The sequence below is a fragment of the Lynx rufus genome, unplaced genomic scaffold, assembly GCF_022079265.1.
Source record: "Lynx rufus isolate CCGP_SWC_20201006 ecotype Redwood Valley unplaced genomic scaffold, mLynRuf1.p SCAF_10, whole genome shotgun sequence".
NCBI classification, from domain to species: Eukaryota; Metazoa; Chordata; class Mammalia; order Carnivora; family Felidae; genus Lynx; species Lynx rufus.
Window position 1 is genome coordinate 867985 of NW_025814824.1, and position 23399 is coordinate 891383.

Consider the following 23399-nt stretch of genomic DNA (forward strand, 5'->3'; position numbering starts at 1 on the left):
GGCTTCAATCAGCTGCCCAAGGCGTCCGTGTGGGTTCTTGCTGCCTCTCCAACAGCCGCCCACAAGTTCCTTCCTGGCCCCTTACACCTGCACAGGGGGAGCCACAGTCCTCTCTGAGATTCAGCACAGGCTTTGAGGTCGCTGTAGGGGCCGTTTGCAGGTAAACAGGGAGGGCTCCCTGGAAGGGGGGCTGAGGCCTGAAGGTAAGAGACCCTGGCATAGCCCAGGCACTGCTCCCAGTCTGGGCCAGGACGCAGAGAGGCTGGGGCCCTGGGCAGCTGAGAGGGCGGAGGGGGGCGGGGGGAGGTGGCAAGGGGGTGGGGCCTGAGGGGCCCAGTTCCAGCCTTGATCACCGCAGGGCCTCCGTGATCTCAGGGTGATCTCAGGAAGGTGGCAGAACCTTCTCTAGCCCCCAGATGAAAACACTAAGCCTCGTGGCATCGGGGTGGGGGGGCCTGTCAGAGTCACGGTCTCAGCCATGGATGAGGGGACAAGGTTTTGGGGCAGGGGGTGGCCCAGGCAGTCTGTCATCTGAGGTGGGCCAAGTGCCTTCCCCACCTGGGCCTCAGTTTCCCTCCCTGCACACAGTCAGCGTTGCCGGGCTCTCCAAGAGGCCCCGGAAAACATGGATGGATGCGGCAGCCCAGCACATGGCTCATATCAGCCACGGACCCACCTCTAGAACCGACCCCAGTGCCTCCTGCTGCTTCTGATGGCTTTCGTGGCAGGTGGGTGTCCTGAGCTGTGACAAGGGACACGGTTTCCCGTGGGATGTGGCAGAGGTCTTGGGCCACCCCAGCTGCCTAACAGTACAGGGGGCCAGCACCACATGCTTGAACGCCCAGAACCCACTACCCAGCTGTAGACCAGCGAGAACAGTTTGTGTCCCTGACCTCGATGCCATCTGTCAGGGGCTGAACTGTGCCCAGACCCCCACCCCCCAAATTCAAGTGCTGGAGTCCTAACCCCAGTACCTCAGAACATGCCGTTTTTGGAGACAGTACCTCTCTACAGGTAACCAAGTTAAAGTGAGGTCAGAAGGGCTGCCTCTAATCCAGTAAGACGAGTGTCCCTATAAAAAGGGCAAATCTGGGCAGCGACAGAAATGTACAAAGGGACAGACGGCCATGTGAAGTTTGGAATGATACAGCCACAAGCCAGGGAACTACAGGAAGCTGAACAGAGGCCTGGAATAGATCCTTCCTAGGGCCTTTGGAGGGGACACATCTGCTGGCACCTGATCTCAGGCCCCGAGACAACAGGTGTGCCGTTCTAAGACACTCAGCCTGTGGCGCCCTGTTACAGCATGTACCCCGGAACATACCGCCCTAAGTGGCCAGGCTCAATCTGGCATTTGGGACTCCTGGAGGCCTGGGCCAGCCGGTGCCACCTCCCCTCCCACTCACAAGCAGAGACCAGGGTTGGCCCTGTGTGCAAGCCCTGGAGATGGGCTGGGCGCCTCTGGCAGGGAATTCTGGGGCTCCAGCCTAGTGTGGTCTAGAGGGAGCAGGGATCACAGCCGGCCCTGTGGGCTCACCTGGCTTTCCCAAGTGGCAAACGGGATATACTTGCTTGGTCAGGGGAACTGAAGAAACTCATCATGTGTGGTCCACAGGTCTGAAGTGGGGACCAGATATTATGGGGTGACCGCAACTCAGACCCAGGAGAGGGGAGGGTCCCTCACGTATTCCCCTGGCTCTGAAAGCAGAGGTGGGGATGGGCTGCCCTGCTGGGACCCTGCTCTGTGGTTCCAGGAGAACACTCACCTCTTCGTGCCACCTGCCAGGCCCTCCAGAGCCAGTCCTGTCCACCTGGGCCACCTTCTCAGGCTTCATGAGCCAGGGACTTCGGCTGTTCTTCAAGCTTCCAAAATATTCCACCTCAGGACTTTTGCATCTGCTGTTCTTTCTTCCAAGATCACTTCCTCCAACTCCGCAAGAGACAAGCCTGCTTGGGAGCAGCCCTGAGCCACCCAGTGCCGCCTCTGCTGGGAAGTAGTCTGAGAGCCCCCTGGGCGAATGGCCAGGCAAGGACGCGGCGCCTGGGCGGGGTGGGGTCAGAGGGAGAGGAAGGGGCGGGCTGCAGCTCCGGGTCCAGCCCGGACCACGACCCGGGGAGCTGGGCCGAGGGGGGGGGGGCTGAGCCGGGAGAGGGCAGGTGCCCCGCCGCGTTCGTGAGGGCACAGCCAGACCCCAGGGGTCTGAATCTGCCCCCACCACCCGGGGCTCCTCAGTGAAGACCTCCAGCATCGACCCCCCAGCTCAGAGGGCCTGGCCCACAGGGACACGGATGGGGTTCACATGTGCCGCTCACGGAGGACACCTGGCCTGGGGAACCGGGGTTTTCAGAGGGGCGGGAGCCGAGGGCAAAGCCCGTGCAGAGCCCTGGAGCGAGACTTCCTGCACCGCCAGCTTTGCCCCCTGGGGGGTTGGGGCTCCCGCGGGGTCGGCCCCGCCCCCGACCTACGGGGCGGGGCCGGCCCTAGGGGACGTGTCCCGGGCCGCCCCGCCCCTCCGGCTCAGGCCCCGCGGTCCCCGCCGAGCGGCGAGGAGCGCAGGGATGCACGGGGCGGCCTCGACCCCTCGCCGCAGGGCGAGGCCCGGGGGGCGCGCGGTGGACGCCGAACCCGCCCCGGGGAACGGCACAGGTGAGCGCCGGGGCTGCGGGCCACGAGCGAGGCTCTGCACCCATTTCACGGACCGGGAAGCCAAGAGGCGCGCGGCGCAGCGGGAGCGGGGAGGGGGTGCGCACAGCCGTGGCGGTGGGGGCGCGCAGCCGGGAGAAGGGGCGCACGGCCGCGTCCGGGGAGGCCCACAGCCCGAGACCCGCCCGAGGACGACCCTCTCCGACCCTCCCCTCCCGCCCAGCCGGCGCCCCAGCGGAGCCGAAGCCCGGCTGCAGGCGGCCCGAAACCAGGCGGCGGCGGCCAGCCGCCCCTCCGCGCAGGTGCGCGCCCGCTCCCGCTGCGGCGCCCGCCCCGCCCGCGCCCCGCTCGGAGCAGGGGAAGTCGGTGCGGCCGACGTGGGGACCCGGCCTCGCTTAGCGGGGAGGCGCTCCGGTGCCCCGGCTGGCCCCCACGCCCAGTCCACAGGTGAGGAAACTGAGCCTGGCGGGGGAACGGCTCTCCGCGGTCGCCAGGCTCCCGGGCCAGGGACGAAATCTGGGGTCTCCGGAAGTGGGAGGACTGGCACTTAGCGTACTTTGTGACTGATTTCGAGAATGTTTTGAAGAGGGTTCACCTTCGTGCTTTGGCTGCGGTGTGGGCAGCTCGTCCGAAGCCCCAGGTTTGGAGGCTGGCTTTGCTGCATGAATGCGCCTAAAGCCTAACTGAGAAACAGAACCAGAGGTCCCCGAGGCTCACTTTAGCGGACACTGCCCCCTCCCCCTTATGCCTGAAGGTCTCTGCACACCTGTGGCCCAGGCCAGGCTCAGGACTGGGCTCTTCGCACGGGTGGAAGCGGGGCCTGGAGGAGCCCCCCTGGGTGCTGCCAGTCCTGCTTAAAACAGTGCCCACCCTGGGGGCCCTGGCGGGCAGCTCCTTCTCAAATGGGGAAACTGAGGCCCAAGGAGGCAAGTTGCCGGCAGAGGAGAGGTGCTTGGCTCTAGGGGCAGCCTGGCCTGGTGAGGTGGGTTTATTTTCTTTGACTCCCTGTCCCCCTAATACCGAATTTGGTGCGTGTGACGACCAAGTGAGTGTTGCCCCACTGCCGGGGAGGTGGGTGTTGACCAAGAGGTGGAGAGACTTGCACAAGACCAGCCTAGGACATGGAAGGGGAGGCCCTGATGTGTCTGCATACAAAAGACTGTTTGCTGAGAATCCTGGGGGTGGGGAGTGGGGCCTCAGAGGCCAGTCCCCGCCCTCAGGCTTTCCCCGCCTCCGCCTCCGATCTTAGGGGACTCCTCTGGCCGCCCTGGGGGTCCCAGCCCATTAGCCCTTCCCCAGCATTTGGGGTTGAAAGACACCTCTCACCTGGGATGTGTCGCTCTGCTTCTGGCCTCAGTTTCCCCCACGTGCTTAGTGGGCACTGCATGCCTGTCCCCGGCCTTGTGGACCAGTCAGGGGGAGTCAGGAAGGGCCTGTGCACCCCCCACCCCCGCCACAGTTGTTCTGCTCCAGGGTAACACAGTCACCCCAGACCCCACCATCCCCCTGCCCCATGGCCCCAGTCTTTTGAGCTTGAAATGTGTACCCACTTGTCCCTGTGGGGTTGTGACAGTTTGGCACACGCTACAACCTAGCAGTGGGGGCGGGGGGCGTGTTTTTCCTTGCCGTGGTAAAATGGACGCATCCCTCTGCTCTTCCAACGTCTAGCCGCACGGACCTGGCGTGCCGGGGTCCACGTTCTTCCCTCTTCGCCCAGGTGTGGCTGGTGAAGGGCAGAGGCTGGCTCACAGCAGGGGTTAAGTGTTTGTTGAGTGGAGGCCGGGTGTCCAGCTCGCCATGGAGGCCCCCTTCCGCTGCCCACAGGCCCCCGCCGGCCCTGGCCCGCATCCCGGGCCGCTCCAGCACTCCCTGATGGGGGAGATTGTGCAGGAACGCAGCCCTGCGGGAAGGACACGGTTCCAGCAGCCAGAGGTGACCCCCTCCCACTTCTGGAAGGGCCTTGAAGGAGATGCCTGGGAAGGGGGCTGCAGGAGGACCCGGATGAGGAGGGCGTGCCAGGGGCGTGACTCCTATATCCCTGCGGCACCGGTGATCTGCGCCCACTTCACAGAGGACAGACCGAGGCCCAGGGGGAGTGGTGGGAATTCAAGCGTGGCCTCCGTGTTCAGAGGTCCAGCTCCGCCTTCTGCCTTCACGTTCCTTCCCCCGCCCCTGGAGCTTTGGGTGGCAGCTCTTCTTGGGTGGGAACCAGCCTGGGTCTGCTCTGAAACACACTGGGGATTCTGCCAGTGTGGGCTGACCCACCAGCTGGGGGGCGTGCCGGGAGACCCTGTCTCCACTGTGGCCGAGGCCCGAGGCCCGGGCCTGCCCTCGGAGGGGACAGGAGACGTGCTCAGAGAGGGCGAGTATCTAGCCTGAAGACACACAGCCGGGGCTGTGGGCCCCCCCACGTGTGGCTGTCCCCCCCTGCTGGGGTCTTGGGGGTCCCACCCTCCATAGAGCACATGTCACCCTTTGAACTCTCCTCCTTGGGTTTCCCTTTCCGTTTGGGGGAAACCCAGACGCAGATCAAGGAAGCAACTCTCCAGTGTCGCAGGGACCCAGGCCCGTGGTGAGCGGGCCCAGCAACCTGTCTCCCCGTCCCAGTCCCAGTGCACCTCTTCCCAGAACGGAAAAAAGTAACTGATTTACCAGGTCCGGCGGAGGGGGGGGGGGAGGTCAGGGTTTGAGGGCAGTGTGGGCTCCGGGAAGGAGGAGGACGGAGCAGGCAGGCCTGTGGCCCAAGGTTCCAGATAAAAGTAACAAACAGACTTGTTCTTCACCCTGCTGGCCATGCGGGGCTGGGCTGGGGAAGCACCACCGCAGGCCCTGCACCCCACCTCCCCATGAGAGGGAGCATCCTCCTGGACCCGTTGGGGCGGGAGCTGGGGACAAGGGGCGTTCCAGGGCAAGTCTGCCCTTCACTGTCCAGGGAGCCCCTAGGGTGTGGTTTGGGTTTGTGTCTTCTTTGCAGTGAATCCATTTACTTTGTTTTTCCTGCTTTAAGATTTATTTGCACCTGGTAAAAAAGAGGTCGTAAAAAAAGGCCACGAAGGGCCCAAGGAGCAATGCACCCAAGGTTGAGGGGTGCATAGGTCCAGCCAGAGAAGGGCTGGGGGGGTGCAGCGCCAGGTGTCTGGGCCAGCCACAGGTGGGAGGGGCCTGGAGGAGAGGACAGCGTGAGGGTGTCCTGCAGGATGCCCAGGGGCAGCGGGGTGTCTGTGAGGGTTTTCAGCAGCGACAGGAGGAGGTGGGATTTGCCTCTTAGATATCAAGGGAGGGGCTGTCGGGAGCCAGTGATGGGGTCTGGGGTCTCCAGGACGGGGAGGGGTCAGTAAGGGCTGTGAGCAGAAGCTGGGTTTGCCGTGTCGAGGGCCATGGTGTCATGGGCCCGCTGGCCCATCCGCCAGCCGTGGTGATTCCTCAGGACGTCTCTGGGAGGGGGTCTTGGGTGGACGTGACTACAGCCCCCCGCAGCCCTTTGGCACTCAACCACCTCCCTGCCCTGGCTGTGTGTCACCAGTTCTGTGGAAGGATCTCGTGGGGACCCTGCCAGTGTACACGGGGGACATCAGTTTCCTCATCTGGAAAATGGGCTCAGCCCAGAGATGTGTTCGCTGGCCTTCTGGGCCCAGGGAAGGGATGCCGGAAGAGACCCATAGGAGCCTGGGGGTGTCTGGGGTGCCATGGGCTGGGTGCTCAGAATGAGGCATTGAGCCCCCTCCTGGGGAGTGTTTCTGAGCTCAGGCACTGCTCGGAGGTCTCCCTGGGGTGGCCTTACTCTTCTCATGACCCTTGCGGCGGGGGGGGGGGGGCAGTTCACCCTGTTTTGCAGATAGGGAAATTGAGTCTGAGCAAGGTGAGGCCCAGGTCCAGGACTCAAGTCAGACCCTGTGGAGAGGGCCTGAGGCTTGGGGGCTGGGGGCTTCCCAGCAGGGGCAGGAGCACCTTCCCACCTCAGCATCCTGTCCAGGACGTGGGGCTCCCGGCCGGCCCCCCAGGGAAGGCATTCCCCTCTTCTGGGCAGGTAGTGGGCAGGGCTCCTCCCCCTCCTCTCACCACGATTATTCCTCTGGCCCCGTGTTTCGCCGGCCACACACTGATGCTGTGGCTCCTGCCTCTGACGGGTGTGAGCTCGGCTCGCTGCCTGGAAATGCAGAGTGTGAGGCTGCAGGGCTGGGGCACGGAGCCAGGACTGCACTTAAAGCCCCCCACTCTGAGTCTCTCGGAGACCCGCAGACCCCCACCCCACAGTGTGCTCACTGGGTGGGCTCTAAATCCTGTCTCCTGTCTGCGGGTCGGTGCCGCCCCTCCCCCTTCCCTGACGGACCCCTCTCTCTGTCCCCTTTATGGCTCTGAGCACCTTAGGGAGAATCACTTCTCTCCTTTCAGATGTGTGACCCATCCCCTGGGTGGAGAAACCCAGGATGGGCATCCTGGCCACCCCCACGGGAACCGGCAGCAGCACAGAATGTGAGAGACAGCGGGGCCCTCCCCCAACCCGTGCATACAGGGCGAAGCAGTTCCTGAGATGGCAGTGCTGTCTGGGTGCTTCCAGATGGGTCATAGGTCCAGAGCAGCAGGTGCGGGTGGCGGGGGCAGGGGGGGTGCCGCAGAGCCCGAGGGGTCTGGGCTGGGCCGGGCCCTGGCTGCCAGGCGGTGACATTCAGCAGTGACACTGGCTGGAGGCTCTCTCCCCTTGTCTTAAATATCACAGACGCACCCGCAGAGCTGAATGGATTTATTACCACACCTCCCAGCCTGACCCTGCCCTTGACACTTCACCAGGCTGCTTCATCACCTCTGCTGCCGCTCTGGTCTGTCCCTCAGGGCTCCTGACCTTCTTGAGAAAGTTCTAGGTGTGCAGGCCGGGCGCTTGGTGCGGGTGCTGTGAGCGCTCCCGGCCTCTCCCCCTGGCCAGCCCCCTCCCCAGGCGGGTCACACGGGGCAGCACCGAAAGAGGCTGCTTAGCGGCCCCAGCCCCAGAAGCAGAAGTGGCGGCTCTAAATTGAGGACTAGGAAGTGTTGGCTCCCTGGTGACCCCGGGGGAGGGGCCACGTGGCCGGCCTGTGGCTGCTCCGTCTACCGGTTCCAGAATGCCCCGCCCGCCTCCTGGCGGGGAGGACAGCCGGTGTCCGTGTCCACGGGTCCTGGTGGGGGCGCTGGCTGCAGCCCGGTGGCTGGGACAGCCTTTCCGTCGCTCCTGCCTTGGCGCCTGTCGAGGCCAAGTGTGGCGGTCAGTTAAGAGCCCAGAGTCTGCAGTGTTCAGTCCCAGGTCAGCGAGCGGAAGCGGGCAGCGTCCACCTTGGGGGCACAGGGTGGGTCCCCTGCCCTCCACGCCGGGGCTCTGCGCGCACACACACACACCGCACCCGCCCCGGTACGCCAGTCTTTTCCATCTTGACCAAGCTAAGGGGCCAAAACAATACCTCGCATTTCAAATCTGCACTTCTTTGATTGACACAAGTATTTTCCTGGAATTTTTAGGAGCTTTATTGAGATGTCACTCACCCATTTAAAGTGTGCATTTAACGTGTGCAGCTCAGTGGCTTATAGTACGTTTTCAGATAGGTACGGTCGTCACCACAGTCCGTTTTAGAACATTTCATCACCCCGGAGAGAAGCCGTGCGCCCTCCAGCAGTCTCCCCCCCACGCCCCCCGCACCCCCCGCCCATGGCTAATCTGCTTTCCGCCTGTGAGGATTTGCTTGCCTCTTCCAGACACTTCCTATAAACAGAGTCTGACAACATGAGGTTTTGTGACTGGCTCAGGCACCGAGCGTCCTGTCCTCATAGGGTTCGGCCACACCGTGGCCTGTGTCGCTGCCCCTCTCCTTTTTGTCGTCTGGTGCTGTTCCAGCGGGGCTTGTACCATTTTCTATTTATCTGTCCACTCATCCGTGTGGACGTTGGGGTGGTTTCCACCGTTTGGCTCTCGTGAGTGACGCTGTTGTGTGTGTGTGTGTGTGCAAGTCTGTGTGTGGGTGTGTTTTCATCTCGGTTGTGTTGCTGGGCGGGGCGGCGCTGCACCGCGTGGTAACGCCCCGTGTGACCGTCAGGAAGGGGGCTTCACGTGTTGTGTTCCCACCTGCAGGGCACGCAGCTCCAGGTTCTCCACCTCCTGGGGACACCTGGTCCTTTTCAGGGACAGGTGCTTGCTGGATGTGAAGCAGGGACTCCCTGGTGATTTGATTTGCATTTGCCTGAAGGAAGGACGTTGAGCATCTTGTCATGTGCTTATGGGGGCCACTGGTATGTCTGTCGAGAAATGTCTGTCCAGATACTTTACCCATTTTTAAATTTGGTTATTTGTCTTTTATGTTGGAGTGAGCGTAACGGGGCATCTGGGTGGTTCAGTTGGTTGAACGGCCGACTCTTGATTTCGGCTCAGGTCATGATCCCAGGCTGGTGGATCGAGCCCCGCCTTGGGCTCTGCACTGAACAAGGGGCCTGCTTAAGAGTCTCTCTCTCTCCCTCTGTCACCTCCCTCTCTCTCTCTCCCTCTGTCACCTCCCTCTCTCTCTCTCCCTCTGCCCCCTCCCCGCCCCCTCCCCACTCTCGCACGCACTCTTTCTCTCTCTCAAATAAAAATTTTTTTCATTTATAATTCAGCATAATAACTTCCGCACTCTAAACACAAGTCCTTTATCAGATATACAGTTGACAAATATTTTCTCACACTGTAGCTTGTCTTCTTTCTTTCTTGATCATGGCCTTTGAAGCACAAAGATTTTTAATTTCAGTCAAGTCCCATTTATCTATTTTTTGCTTTTGTCGTTAGTCTTTTGGTGTCGAATCAAGGTCAGGAAGATTTATCCCTCTGCTTTCGTCTGAGAGTTCTGCAGATTTAGCTCTTACGTTTAGGTCTGGGATTCACTTGAAGTTCGTTTTTGTGTCTGGTGTGGGGAGAGGGCCAGCGCTGCTTTGCCTGTGGATGTGGTTGCCCAGCGCTAGCTGCTGGAACACCGTTCTCTTCCCGCCGAACGGTCCTCGTGCCCTCATCAAAGTTCACCTGACTTTAAGAGTTCATTTCTGCACTGTCACTTCTGCTCCATTGGCTCCGGGTCTGTCCCTTTCTCACCGTAGCTTTGTGGAAAGTTTCGAAACAAGAAAGTGTGAGTCCTCCAACTTTGATGTTTTTCGAGAGAGTTTTTGTTGGAACTGTCCTAGGTTTTCTGCATTTCCTTAAGAATTTTAGGACCCTCCTGTCAGTTTCTGGAAAGGCAGCAGCTGGGACTCTGGGAGGGGCTGTGGTGTGTCTGCAGAGGAGCGGAGGCCAGTGTGGCGGTCAGTCTCCCGGCCCGCGGGCACGTGCCACTTCACCTCTGGGCAGGACCTTTATTTCCGCCCGCAGTGTCTTGTAGTTTTCGGGGTTTAAGTTTTACTCTTCTTTTGTTCATTTTATTCCTAAGCGATGTATTCCTTCGGACGCTCTTGTAAACGGAATTGCTTTCTTTATTCCACTTTGTTCCCTGCCACTGTGCTGAAATATGATGGATTTTCGGGTGTTGGGCTTGCATCTTGCAGCCTTGCTGGACTTACGAGTTTCTGTAGGTTTTTAGTAGATGCCTGGGGATTTTTGGATTCGAGATGGTGTCAAATGGAGGTTTGCTTCTTTTCTGATGTGAATGCTTTTTATTTAATTTTTCTTTAAACTAATTGCCCTTCCCCTGGTTTCTGAGACATTGGTTTTTCTTTTCTGATTTACGTGTTCTTTTCTTTTGTGATTGTTGACACCGTCTTAGTAATTTGGTAGTGCCGTCTATCAGGGAAAGACCCGCTCTGGGACAGGTACCCACACCCCCTGCTCTGCTGCTGACTTAGTCCCGGGCCCCTCCCCTGTGGAACCTTGGTTTCCTCGCGGCAAAACGGAGACGATGATTCTTCTCCGCTGTCCTCTGAGATGGTTAGGAGTGCTGCACGAGGCTAGGAGTGAGGGTGCTTCTTGGCCAGAACATTCTATCAGAGCTGCGTTGCTGGTGGGGGTAGTGATGCTGGTGTCGGACACCCGCAGACGAGGGCCCACATCCTCCCAGCCGCAGGACAGACGGGGACAGCTGCGGCCAGTTCCCGCGGGGTGTCACCCAGCCTTGCTGTGCCTCAGTTTCCCCATCTGTAAGGTAGTGATGGACTGCCCTGCTCGCAGGGCTGTAGCCCAGCACCCACTAGGTTCCCAGCGTTAGCTGATCCAGGAGTCAGCGCCCCACCCCTTGCACAAAGCATGAGGGCCCCGGGCTCACATTCTGCCCCACATTTCGGCCCGTGAGCCCCCCTGCCCCCGGTTCTCGGTGGGGCAGAACAAGGGGTGGACTAGTGCGGCGTGGCAGAGCACAGCCAAATGCTGTCACTCACAGTCACTGCCCGTGGTGAGGCCTGGGGCAGCCGCGGCTCCTCCTGTTTTCCTGACAGCACGAAGCGGGGCCGATGCTCAGGCTGCTGCCCCCTTAGCAACCTCGCCCTGAGTGGGGCAAGGCCAGCACAGCTGGACAAGGGGTGGCTTGACCTCCCCCCGCCTTGGTTTCCCCTCTGGACAGGTGGGACGTGCCAGGCATGTGCGTGTGTGGCTGTCCCGGGCGGTCCTGGGTGTGCTCTCCTCCCACAGCCCGTGTGAAATGGGGTGCCATGGTGGCACGCATCGAGCCCCCGTGGCTGTTTCCGGTGGGCGTGGCCTTGGGGGGCACTCTAGCCCCCGGGGGGTGTCCTGGGTACAGATTTTGAAAGCAGGGCCCGCAGCGTTGGCTGGCGGGTTGGCTGCGGATCAAGAAGTGTCCACGTGTCAGGGCTGGAGCACGGAAGGAGCCGGCCTGGTGCTGCCGTCCGAGTGAACACGGGAAAGGCCACGTGTCGCGCAGCCTGGCGAGTGCAGGAGCTTGGCTGGGTCACAGCGTGCCAGGCTGACGGCAGGATGTCGTGGCTGGGGCCTTCCCTGGGCATTGTGCTGAGCAGGGGAGCCAGGCACAGGGCACGTGGCTGCGTGCATGTGTCCGTGTGCACACACGTGTTCAGAAGGTAGCCTGGTGCCGTCTTGCTGGTTCCGAATCCCTGCCCTGCAACACAGGAGCTGTGTAGCCTCGGGAAGTGACTTAGCCACCCTGTGCCTCGGTTTCCTAACCTGTCAAGTGGGGAGAATGGTGGCTCCCCAGGAAGGCACTGTCCAGGTTGACGTGTCAGTGCACGTAAGGCGTGCGTTCAGCATCCGGCGCTCCGTACGCTCCCTGTAAGTGCCAGCTGTTGTCATTGTGGCGGTCTTGTGACGGTGCTGTGATTGCCACTCCGTTCATACCGTCTCTGTACGTCCTTATGGAAGGACGGCTGGCTGGCATTTGTCACCAGGCTATGCCTTGCTTGGCCGCACAGGTCCACGGCCAGGCACACTGGTGGCTTCTGTACACGTGGGGGTGAACATCCTGGTGTAGAAATCCTGGCTGCAGATTCGTAATTCTTTCCTTTGGCTAAATTCTCGGATGATCCACGACACAAAGCTCTTCACACGTTTTCCCACCCAGAAGGGTTTGGATCCACACAGAGCGGGCGTTCCCAGGCCTCTTGAACTTGGCACATGGTCTTTTTTCTCTTACGATTGGCCAGCTCGAGGGGTGAGAGACGAGGTCTCTGAATCCGCACATCCTCAGCTACTGTGAGGAAACAGATTCTTGCTTCTCGGCTCCTTGTGTTTTTTCTGTGAAGCGCGTGTTCCCACGTTAGCCGTTGTTTTTTATTTGGGGTCAGCTTTGGTGGATGGGTACGAAGATACCAACCAGCAAGGGGGTTGAACCTTCGTCCTGCGCTCCCAGATCTCTTCCTGGTTGTTTCATCCGAGCTTGATTGTGTCTTAGTTATCGGAGCAACGAAAGTTCTCCTTTCTTACTTTTCACGCACACTGCCCGTCTCTCCCTTCCCCTGTTTTCTCCTTGCTTCTGCCTTTGGATCTACGCTTAGATGCTAATTGTGTGCAGTTGACCCTTGACCAACACAGGAGTTAGGGGTCCTGACCCCCATGCAGTTGATATTTGGATATAACTTCTGACTCCCCGAAAACTTAACCACTAATGGCTGCTGTTGGCCGGAAGCCTTACTGATCACGTCAAGAGCTGGTTCACACCTATCTCGCGTGTTGCATGGGTTATGTACCGTATGATTACGGTAAAGTAAACTAGAGAAAAGAAACGTCATTAAGAAAGTCCTAAGTAAGAGAAAATCCATTTACAGCCCTGTCCTGTAAAAAGTCCACACTTGAGTGTACCCGAGCAGTTCAAAACCGTGTTGTTCAAGAGTCACCTGGGTTCGCTTTTCTTGTCTTCTGACACAGATTCGTTTTTTCAACACTGTGGTCTTTGGAACCTCTAAAGTTCACTTAACGTTGGGATCTGCTCCGCGTTGGCCCCCAGGCCACCGGCCGAGTGGCTGCCACGCCAGATGGCCTGGGCCGTGGCACCTCACCCAGGGCGTCGTGTGGCTGTTGGAGCAGCAGCGCCCTTCCCCGCCGGGGCTCCTTCCCACCCTCTGCCGTCCAGGGTAGGGTCCTCATCTCTGCTCTCTTCTTCCCTAGGCACGTGCACACGGGTGCAGCCACCCCCGCGGGGCACCCTTCAAGTCCTTCGTGGCGACGGCACTTCTGTGGGGACCGTCCTCGTGTTCCACTGCCCCTCAGGCCACCAGATGGTCGGGTCCGGCCTCCTCACCTGTGCCTGGAAGGGGAGCATCGCCGAGTGGTCTTCAGTGAGCCCCGTGTGCAAGTGTGAGGCCCGCTTCCCCTGAGCACCCGCAGGGGGTGGGGGGCGGCTGGTCCCGTCATGTGGGGCGTGAGCGTCCACGGAGGGGATGCGGTGGGTACAAGTCCCCGCTAGGCCTCTGTAGGGTCCCGACCCCGCTGCTGGCAGCTGGACAGCCCCCACTGGGCCCCACGTCTGCACATGGACTCCAGGCCCAGCAGCCTCAACCCTCGCCCTGCCACCGACTTGGCCTGTCAGCACCGAGAGCTTGTTTGAGCTGTTCTCGTCATCTTTTAAGCGGGCATGTCTGTCTGTTCGTTCATTCATTCTTTTATGCACCCATGCAGCAGACCTTAATAGGATATTGTGTGTGCTATGGATTCTAGAACTGGGGACACTGAGGGCCAGGATGCTCGCAGCCCCGGGCTCCCCGTCAGGGGACGAGATGGCTTTCTAGCTTTCGAGTTGTATTTGTTGTACAGGGTGGCGAAGGGTTTTCCAAAGGGAGGTCACTGTATCGTGTTGACGTGTGTCGGGCATCAAAGAGGGCTTCGTAGCCAACACGGTTTGGAACATGCTGGATTAATAGGCTAGAGCACTTCTCAGAGCCTTTCAAATGCTCATGTGCTGGATCAGTCTCTGAGAAGGAGGGCGCCCATCCGGATTAGGCTCCAAGATAACAGGGATTCACTGACAAGGAGCTTTCTCTCTGAGGGCCCATAGCCCTCGGGATGGGCATCTCATACGGCACTCCCTGTGGAGCGGGGACCCGGGCTGCGCTGGCCCCTCGCTCTGGGGTGGGACTCAAGACAATGGCACCTGTGTTCTGGGCGCTTGTCGTGGCCGGGCAGGAAAGGAAGGCCCTAAGAAGTGCCCCACACGATTCCCCTCACCCCCACGGGCCAGAAGATGGATATACAGCTGCGGGGGCGGCCGGGAGAGCTCTTGGGTCTGGGTGGCCTGTGTTCAGCTGGGGCAGGGGATGGGGGTGGAGGCGGGGCGTGAGCAGTGTCACTGCAGGGCAGGGTGTGCAGTGTTGCTCAGACTAGGACCCTGGGCCTTGTCTTCCCAGGATGCCCGTTAGAAGCCGGTAGAACACTGCTCGACCCATAGCTGAGGTCACACGGCTGTTAAGCAGCAAAGGCCCTTTGGCCTCAGACACAGGCATTCTTCTTGCTTTTGAGCCTCCTGGAAAGTGAACTGAGAAGGCACGTGGGCCCCTGAAGGGTTTACCAGCCTGGAGCACGTGGAAGCAGGCCACGGCTGGCATGGGGCCGCCATGGAACCAGGGGGCTATCACTGAACTCCTTTCAGAGCTTTTCCGGGTGTGCTGCTGTGAACTCCTACACACCCTCCAAAACCCTGCCCAAGCACCCCCCCCCCCCTTTAGGGGACAGTGTTCCCTGACAGCCCCAGCCACCAGCACCTACCTCCCTGCCTCCCCCACGGAACGGGGTTGCCGAGGGCCTCGCGAGCCCTGTGCAGGAGGTGGCCCTGTCTCCCTCACAGCCGTGCCGCCGTACGAGACCTTCGGCTTCAAGGTGGCCGTGATCGCCTCCATCGTCAGCTGCGCCGTCATCCTACTCATGTCCGTGGCCTTCCTCACCTGCTGCCTCATGAGGTGCATGAAGAGGAGTGAGCAGCCGTCCGACAGGTACGCTGGCCCCAGCGGCCTCCAGCCCTCCCTGCCGCCCGAGCCTGAGGGCAGAGGGCGCTCCGTGGGCACTTGCCATCCGTGCCCTGGGCCTCCGGCGGGTGTCCAGGGGCGCTGGGGCTGCCCTGGCTCCTCAGGGAGCCCGGCTACCGAGTGCTGCCCCGCAGCAGCCTGCGACTCACAGAGCCTCGCGGCTCTGGAAGGTCTTTCCTAACCAGGCCGCACACATGGGTCTGGTCTGGGCCTCCTTCAGTCTGGGTCCGCTCGCGGCCTGGGCTCCGCGGCGCTGGGTGAGCAGGGTGAGGAGCCAGAGTCCGGCTCACCAACCGCCTTGCAGAGGGTTTGGCATCCTGAACGTCCTTCCCCCGTCTCTCCCCAGGGCAGCCCAGCTGTGGCTCCAGCTGAGAGCCGGGGACTTGGATACGGTGCAGGCCTCCTACCTCGGCCTCAAGGGCCCGAACCATGGCGGCGGTGGTGGCAGGGACCCCGGGGTCCGCCCTGGCCAGGCGCACGACAACTACAGCTTCACCACGTGGGCACGGGCACGGCGAGGGGGGCATTGGGCGTGAGGGTGGGGGGGCGCAGCTCGGTCGGGACGCCCGTCATCCCACACGCTGCCCAGCCTTACCTGGGCCTCAGCTCCCACCACCCAGTGCCTTTATCCTGGGAACTCAGACCTGCAGAGACAGGAGGTCCCCTCCCGGGGGACGCAGCAGGGCTCTGGGTCTTGTGTTTGTTGCACGGGCACACAGACTTTCTGAACCGTTACGGGGACTTTCTCTTAATGTCCCTCTGACTCCCGGAGTCTGGTCAAGACTGCACGTGGGCTGCAGATACAACAGCTCCCGGTGTTTCTAGCTTTCAGCATGTGCCCTCTGACCCCAGCGCTGGGGCTCCGGGCGCCTTCAGTGGGGCGGGCTGTTTGTTTTTGGCAGCTTTGTCTCTTGCGGGTTCTGGGACGCCAGGCTTCTGCATGGCCACACTCAGGCTGCATCTCCCGGATGTGCCCCCTGGTGGCGCTGCTGTGGGTCACAGACGCAGGTCAGGCTGGCGCCCCGTGGTCACATGCTCTGGGGCCTCTCGGTTGAGGCGTCCACGTCACGTGATGAGGAGGGGACTCTGCAAGGGGCCATACTGCTCCCCCCACGGCCCTGACCTGTGGCCCGGGGGTTACACGTGGTGATTCTAATTGTGCCGCGACTCTGTCCTTCCTGTTGTGAGGAATGAGGATGAGCTCTGGCTGTTTACTCACTGTCTTTTTGGTTTTGCTGTTTGCACGTCACTCTGAACTCTTTCCTGAACTTTATTTTGGGGAGATGTCAGGAGCACACAGAAGCAGACGGAACGTGTAATGGGCCCCCTGTCATGCTCACGGTCACCGTCCCCGACCTCATCTGGGCTCACGTTTCCACAGGCTCTAGTCCTTTCCGTCCACCTGTCCCCGTCCGGTGGCCTTGCCGCATGGCGGCTGCTGCGGCCTCAGGGTCCTCTGTCAAACGGCCAGGGTCTTAGCAGTGCCTGGGCCGGCTGGACAGGGCTCGGGGAGTGCCGGCCGTCACCGTTCATCCTGCTCTTGTCTTGAGGCGCGACTGTGGTGCGGTGGTCTGGCCCCGTGTCTGTTTGCGACCTCCCGGGCCCGGCGATGGCTGGAGTGTGGAGTCTGGCCCACGGGGAGGCGCTGATTTCCTGTCTCCCTCCCTGGAGCTCCAGATGCACCTTAGACACACACTAGGCGCACGTCACGGTGGCGTGGCAGAAATGCTGCCTCGCCCCCTTTCCATCCATGCACCACGTGGTCCGCGGTCCCCAGAGCGTCGCCCCAGATGCTGCAGCCACTGCGCTCGGGTTTGGGTGAATGTCTGCACTTACTTAGAGTGGTTTTCCTTTCTCAAGATGACATTTGGGACCACCCAAGAATGGACTGTTGAGGTCAACAGTCTGGATGGTTTCATTTCCACGTTCTTTCCCCCGGAGCCCAGCACAAGTTATCTGAGCCGTTTCACAGCAGCTGCACCGTCACCGGGTGTCAGGACTTGTCTCCCGCTCATTCCCGTAGCAGGCGCAGTTTCGTGCTCCTTGGCGGCTCCTCGGTTAACGCTGAGGTGTTCCCCACACCATCGCTGTCAGTTGTATTGTTGGCTTTAGTCCTTCGGGGTTACTCTGCGTGTCGCCTGCTGGTGACGGCTGTCCCGGGAGCTCTGTGTGTCCTTGGGACGGAAGCGTAGCCACGGCCGCAGGTGCCTGCCTCTTTGCTCCGGCTGCACCGTGGGGTCTCGGCTGATGCGTTCCCTTCGCGGACGGTCAGCCCCCCCCCCCTCCCCCCGGCAGGTCTCAGAGCTTTTCCATTGCCCCCTACCCGGTGGCACCTTCCCTTCCCATTACAGACTGTGACACACCGTGCTGTGTCTTAGCTGGGGACGCACGAGTTCAGTGGGGGAGGAACGGCTGTCTCTCGGATGTGCCTTCCTAGGTAAGGCCCAGGGCCTCGAGCCCCCCATCTAGGTCAGTGGGGCTGTCTGGAGGAGGCCAGATGTGCCCCCGGCATTCCTGTTTTCTGTATGTTTCCCAGCAACTCCCAATAGGCCAGGTGCTGCTCTAACCTAGGCAGCGGGCACTGTTTCCATCCCATTTTAATAGAAACTTGTCCAGAATCGCACATAACTGCTAAGCGTGAAGCCGAGTTTGGACTCTGGCTGTCTGGCTCCAAAGTCCACAGCCTCACCCACCAAGCAGTCTTTCCTCTCCGCTAATTAACTGGTTCATTTACTTATTCATCAAACCAACATAACTTCTTAACTCCTACTACTTCCTAGAGCTTTTCTGAGAGTTAAGTGTGGGGGGAGCAGAGATCCAGGCAGGCTTCCTGGAGGAGGTGATGCCTGTGGTGAACAGATGGGGAGAGTCTGCATTTGGGGGAAGGAGAGAGACAGCATCTTAAGTGGTGGCAGGAAGCAGCAGGGCACTGTGAGCAGGAGACGACCCGGTGGATGGGGGTGCAGGCTCTGGTCAGGCTGAAGAGTGTGATTGGTTTGTGGGTTGGAGGTGGGATGCACAGAGGAACCGGAGATACAGGCAGTGGGTGATCTGGCCCCAGGCAACCGGAGGACAGCCTGGAGGAGCAAAGCTGTCTCTGCCCCCAGCAACGGGGCCGGGGAGAGGCCCGGCCCCTGTGCTTTCTGCACACGCTGAATAAGCCCCCTTCCCCAGCACCGCCCCAGGAAGCCCCTTCCCAGCTCGGAAGGTGGGCATGCTGCTCCTTGGACCACATACCTCATACGAGTGAGGGGTCTGAGGCCCAGGGAGGGGCCTCCTCAGGCTCAGGGCAGTTCTGACCCTGCCCCAAGCCCACTGAAGGCAGGGCCCAGGTGCCCGGCGTGGGGGCAGTGTCGGGTTACACGGGGTCCCCGCTCTTCCCCCAAGCTTTGCCTCTTCTTCCTGCAGAGACCTGGGTGAGGGCACCAGAGGAATGGCTGGCATGGCCCGTGGCGTGGACAAGGACCCCTGGACCACCCGTCCTGCTGGCTCACCCCGTGCCCAGGTGATGGTGCACACGGCGGACCCGGGGCACGCCCTGCCTGCCTCCTGGCCCGCTGCAGGAATGTCCAGGCAGCATGCGGCCTACGTCCCGGGGTGACCGAGGCAGAGGCCAGAGCCTGCCCTCCACACTGGGAAGACCAGGCCAACCCCACCACCCAGCCACCTGCATACCCACCTGTGCCCAGCTTAAGAGTGGTCAGTGAAATCACCTTCTGGGGTTAGGGATCCCTCAGGGTGCTGAGCTGGGGACGCCAGTGGGGTGTCCTGTCCCGGGGACGCCCAGCCAGAACAGTTTTTATAGATAGGCTCCCTTGGAACCGGCACGGAAGGTTCTGGAACCAGGTGCAGCCCTGCCTAGCCTGCTCCTTTAAAGAAACTGGAGGACGTTTTAAGCAAATCTCATTCATAGCAGAGCAGGAGGCCGGGCAGCCAACCTCTCAGCTCCTGCTGGCTGCCTCATCTTCCCCGCAGGCCAGGCCGGGGCCTGTGAGCAGGGGCCCAGCTGGGGTGCTGCCCCTGTTACCTGCACAGTAGCCACGAGGGGTGAGAGGTGGGAAATAAACCATTCTAACACTGGGAAACCAAAGATAAAGACCACTGTCTTGATTTTCAATCTCTGTTGCACTCAGGGTGTAAAACAACTCCCTTATTGTCACTGCTGCTCAGGGCCCCGTGTCACTGCTGCTCAGGGCCCCGTGTCACTGCTGCTCAGGGCCCCGTGTCACTGCTGCTCAGGGCCCCGGGCTGGCTGGGGCTCCGTCGGCCAGTGCCGTCAGCAGCCTGCTCACAGAGACCTCAACGGCAGTGGCCGTCTCGAGTGGCCCGGGTCTCCTTGCACACTGGGGGCTGGTGTCCACGGTGAGAGTCCTGAGTGCCAGCCATGCCCTCCGGGGCCTGGGAAGTCCTGCCGGGTCACTGCTGCTGCATGCCAGCCAGCAAGGGGGCAGCTGAACTCCACTTCTGGATGGGAGGAGGACCGGGCACGGGGGGACACCTTCAAAGCCATCACAGTCCCCCAACCCCGAACTCGTCAAAGCAGTTCGACAAGAAGACGTCCTGTCTCTTACCACCCAGCCCCTCTTCCTGAGGGGACAGACAGACAGCTTACCTGTATGTCCACACCCATCAGGTGTGGCTCTAAACGTTTGCACCTGCTGCTCTGCTCCTTCAGGGCTCACTGCTCAGCCACGCCTCTGGGTGGCTCCTGGGGGCTGCTAGGTCCCACCCTCCACGTCCACAACTGTCCTGGGCCGGTTAAGATCCCACCTCCAGTCTCCTGCGTTTTGGGGTGGGATCTGTCTGGCCATTGAGAAAAGTCACTTTGGTTTGTCCTCTGACCTTCCCTGCTTCCTGCCCGGAGCCTCCGCAGCCACACTGGGGCCGTGAGGAGGGCAGCCTGTGGTCCTCAGGAGCCTGGGCTGCCCCCCTGAAGCCGTGATTGCGGTGTTTCCCATCACTTACAAATATATCCTGATGCAGGCTGCCCGGATTGGTCTGTCTGTCCCTTGGCTCTTTTGGGAAGCCACCTGCTGAGGGACCCTTGGGTGGTTTTCAGCTGTTGCATTTGGTGCCAACATCCTTTCTGTCCTGGGATGCTGTTCTGTAGGGTGGGTTTCAGGGTGGGATCGTGAGGCCAGAGGGTGTGTGCAGCCCTCACCTGGGCACGAGGCAGCTTTCACGCCGCGCTCCCATGGGGGGTGCCGGGGGACACCAGCTGGGCAACGTCGTTCCCAGCCCTCAACCTGAGCGGTGCAGGCTCCACATGATGGTGTCCCCGGCAGACCTGGGCTCTCCCCAGATTCTCTGGCAGTGGCAAGCCGTGCCCCTGGGCCACGCGCCTCTGACGAGTCTGCAGGCTCAGCTGCGGGGGGGCCGGGCTGGGGTGACAAGCTGCCGTGACCCCACAGAGGGCGGCCGTGACGCTGTCAGAAACTGCTGTGCTCCTTGCGGGCTTTCAAGTCCTGCCGAGGCAAGTATTTTGTCCCCGGGTCCTGACCCGGGGCTCCCGGAGCGCAGGACGGGAAGACTGGGGTGAAGCGGCCCAAGGAGGGCGGCCCCGTTCTCCATTCCTAACAGCTGAGGGTGACAGATGGGGTCCGGCTGGGGCAGGTGCACGAGTGTCAGAGTCCTTGCCTGGGAGACCCGGGGGCGGGAGGCCTCAGCCGTGTGGCACGCTGGGCTCTGAACCCGTGTGCGCCACAGCCAGGGGTCTCTGGTGGGTTGGGAGCGTCCCGGACGGTTCAGGGCAGAGAGGCGTCACCCAGCTGCACAGAACAGGGAAGCAGCCAGCCCCAAGCCCCCCAAAACCAGTCCCACCTGGTACTGGGAAGAGAGGAGTGAACACCTTTCTTTCTGCTTCTGGAAACCCCAAGCTCACTCCCACGGAGGGGCCTCGGCACCTGCCACCACCCCCACCCCCACTTGTGCCTGCAATGCTGCCAGGCCAGCTTCTCCACCCAGGTCATCGCGGTGTTCAGGAAGGGTCCTGCTGCCGCGAGGAACAAGCCCTGTGCCAGCCCCAGGCCCTGGGGTGGAGGCACACCTCAGAGATTTATCTCCCAGTCCTGGGGGCTGGGAGCCCGAGACCCACGTGCCAGCCCACGTGGTTCTGGTGTGGACCCTCGTGCTCGCACACAGCCACCTTCTTTGTCCTCACGCGTGCTGGGTGACCAGGGCGGTGGGCTCTCTGGTGTCTGGTTACAAGGACACTGATCGTAGGGATCAGGGCCCCACCCTTAGGACCCAGTTTACACTCAGTACTTCCTCAGAGGTCCATCTCTAGAGACAGCCATGGGGCAGGGCCTCGATCCACGGATTTGGGGGACACGAGCATTCAGTCGGGAGCAGCCCCCTAGCCTCAGGGTTTATTTCTTGCTCGCGCAGTGCGGTCACAGGCCCCCAGCTGGGGGAGCAGCCCCATCCCAAGGCGGGGGTCCATGACCTCTGGGAAGAGGAAGGGATGTGAAGGGTCCCTCAAGGCAGGGCTCTGGCCTGGGGGGCACGCACCTCACTCATGCGCACCACGCGTTGACCAGACTGACGTCACGGGCCAGGAGGGTGACTCTCCTGGTGTGCCCGCCTCCTCTCCACCGCACGTGCTTCGAGGCCTGCCCCGGCCCTTCCAACACGCGAGACCCGCGGTGTTGAGGTGCTAGGATAGCTACGCCATCAGAGAACACCAGTCAGCCCTCAATACTGGGGCGCTGCCGTTCCTGTCCCCAGAAGAGGCTGAGCAGCGTCAGGCAGCACCCCATCCCAGGTAGAACGTCCCCCGCTCGGGGGACAGTGGCTGGGGGAAAACTGCCTTGTGAGTCCATTTCTCGGCCACTTGGTTATCTGTGTGTACCATTTATCCACTGCTGGACAGCCAGCCACCGGGAAACTCTGGCTTAAAACCACAGCCGCCAGGTTACCATTTCGTCTCCTGGTTCTGTGGGTTTGCTGGGCACATCTGCCCCGCGGCCCTTGTCAGCAGAGGCCGGGCTGGAATCTTCCAGGGGTATCTCCACACATACGTCTGGCAAGTGGCTGTGACTCAAAAGTAAGCGGCCCGGGAAACAACGTGCGAGCCGTTAGCTTCCTCAGGCCTGAACATTCAGGGATTTAGATGCACTTCAGCTTCTGGACTCAGCAGAGAGGAACTCCTGATTCTACCTGCCCCTTCCGCTCCCCCAGGCCCAAACACCGATTCCACTTTCTCTGAGACCCCACATCCAGTCCTGCAGCGAGTCCTTGTGACTCAACCTCAAAACCCATGCGGAACCCACTCGGTGTATCCAGCCTCTGGCTCCTGTCGCCCCGACTGTTGGAGTAGCTTCCTGGTCTCCTAGGCTCCTTGCCTCCATCCAGGCACCACCCTGCACACACGTGTGAATTTCCACACAGAAAGAACCCTACCACAGGGTTGCTTTGGGGTTTTGAATTTCTATTTGTAGTAAAATATGCATAATATAAAAATTTACCATCTTAACCACTGTTAAGCATACAGTGCAGGGGCATTAAGTACATTCACACTCTTGTACAACCATCACCAACATGTGTCCAGAACTTTCCCATCTTCCCAGACTGAACCTCTGTACCCCTTAAACACTCCCCTGTCTCCTCTCTCCCCAGCACCTGGCACCCACCATCCCACACCGTCTGTCTATGGACTTGGCTGCCGTAGGGATCTCATGTAAGTGGAATCCTCCAGTATTTGACCTTTTGTGTCAGCTTATCTCACTTGGTCCTTAATGTTCTGTGCAACCAATTTCCAACGTGTGGAGGGGGCTTCCCGGCACACCAACAAGCAGTTCTCAGAAACCAGCAGAGTGGCCTACAGTTCAACCCACTGCTGACCCTGTCTGCCAGGAGAATTCGATCCCACAAGCTGCGGGCTGTCCTAGAGTGTCCCCCACCTGCCATGCTGCAGACGCCGGCCGTAAATCCAGGTTCTCACCTGTGCATCTGACCAACTGGTTGTAAATCAGAGGTTCCCACCATCCCTTCCTTAGATTGGACTAATTTGCTAGAGTCGTTCACAGAACGCAGAAAGATGCACAGGGCAGCATGTGGAGAGAGGACACAGAGAGTCCAGGCACTCTCCAGGCAGACCACTCTCCCACACCAATGCGGAGGCTCTCTGAACCCTGTCCCTTAAGGCACGGTTGATCTATTCATTGGCCCTTGGGGATTGACTCAAGCTCCAGACCCCCTCCTCTCTCCTGAGCCAAGGGGTGGATTGAAAGTTCTAACCCTCCAATCACATGGAGGGTTCTCTGGGCCACCAGCCCCATTCTTAGGTGACCTGGGGACTTTCCAAAAGTCGCCACATTAACATAACAAAAGGCACCTTTTTCTCTCCTTTAGGAAA

At 60.7% G+C, this 23399-nt stretch overlaps 1 protein-coding gene and 1 long non-coding RNA gene across 3 annotated transcripts; both read left to right on the forward strand.

The window, feature by feature from the left end:
* The first annotated feature begins 83 nt into the window (after positions 1-83).
* Positions 84-2004, forward strand: LOC124527493 (uncharacterized). Its single transcript, XR_006965910.1, has 3 exons — positions 84-203; positions 589-728; positions 1917-2004. It is a non-coding gene; the product is annotated as an uncharacterized LOC124527493 (long non-coding RNA).
* A 506-nt stretch (positions 2005-2510) lies between these two features.
* SUSD3 (sushi domain containing 3) lies at positions 2511-19133 on the forward strand. Of its 2 annotated transcripts, XM_047100527.1 has the most exons (5): positions 2511-2647; positions 13194-13382; positions 14866-15010; positions 15390-15542; positions 18452-19133. In XM_047100527.1, exons 1-5 carry the CDS (start codon positions 2560-2562, stop codon positions 18642-18644), a joined length of 768 nt encoding a protein of 255 aa, XP_046956483.1. In that variant the 5' UTR covers positions 2511-2559; the 3' UTR covers positions 18645-19133. The 2 variants fall into 2 exon arrangements, with proteins under 2 accessions (XP_046956483.1, XP_046956484.1); XM_047100528.1 differs by lacking the exon at positions 15390-15542.
* The last annotated feature ends 4266 nt before the right edge of the window (positions 19134-23399 follow it).

Bases quoted from the DNA above. Each gene is read 5' to 3' on its own strand.
- SUSD3 (XM_047100527.1), top strand. From the start codon at position 2,560: ATGCACGGGGCGGCCTCGACCCCTCGCCGCAGGGCGAGGCCCGGGGGG. The intron at 15,011-15,389 runs GTACGCTGGCCC...GTCTCTCCCCAG, and splicing joins AGTGAGCAGCCGTCCGACAG to GGCAGCCCAGCTGTGGCTCC. The intron at 15,543-18,451 runs GTGGGCACGGGC...TTCTTCCTGCAG, and splicing joins GACAACTACAGCTTCACCAC to AGACCTGGGTGAGGGCACCA.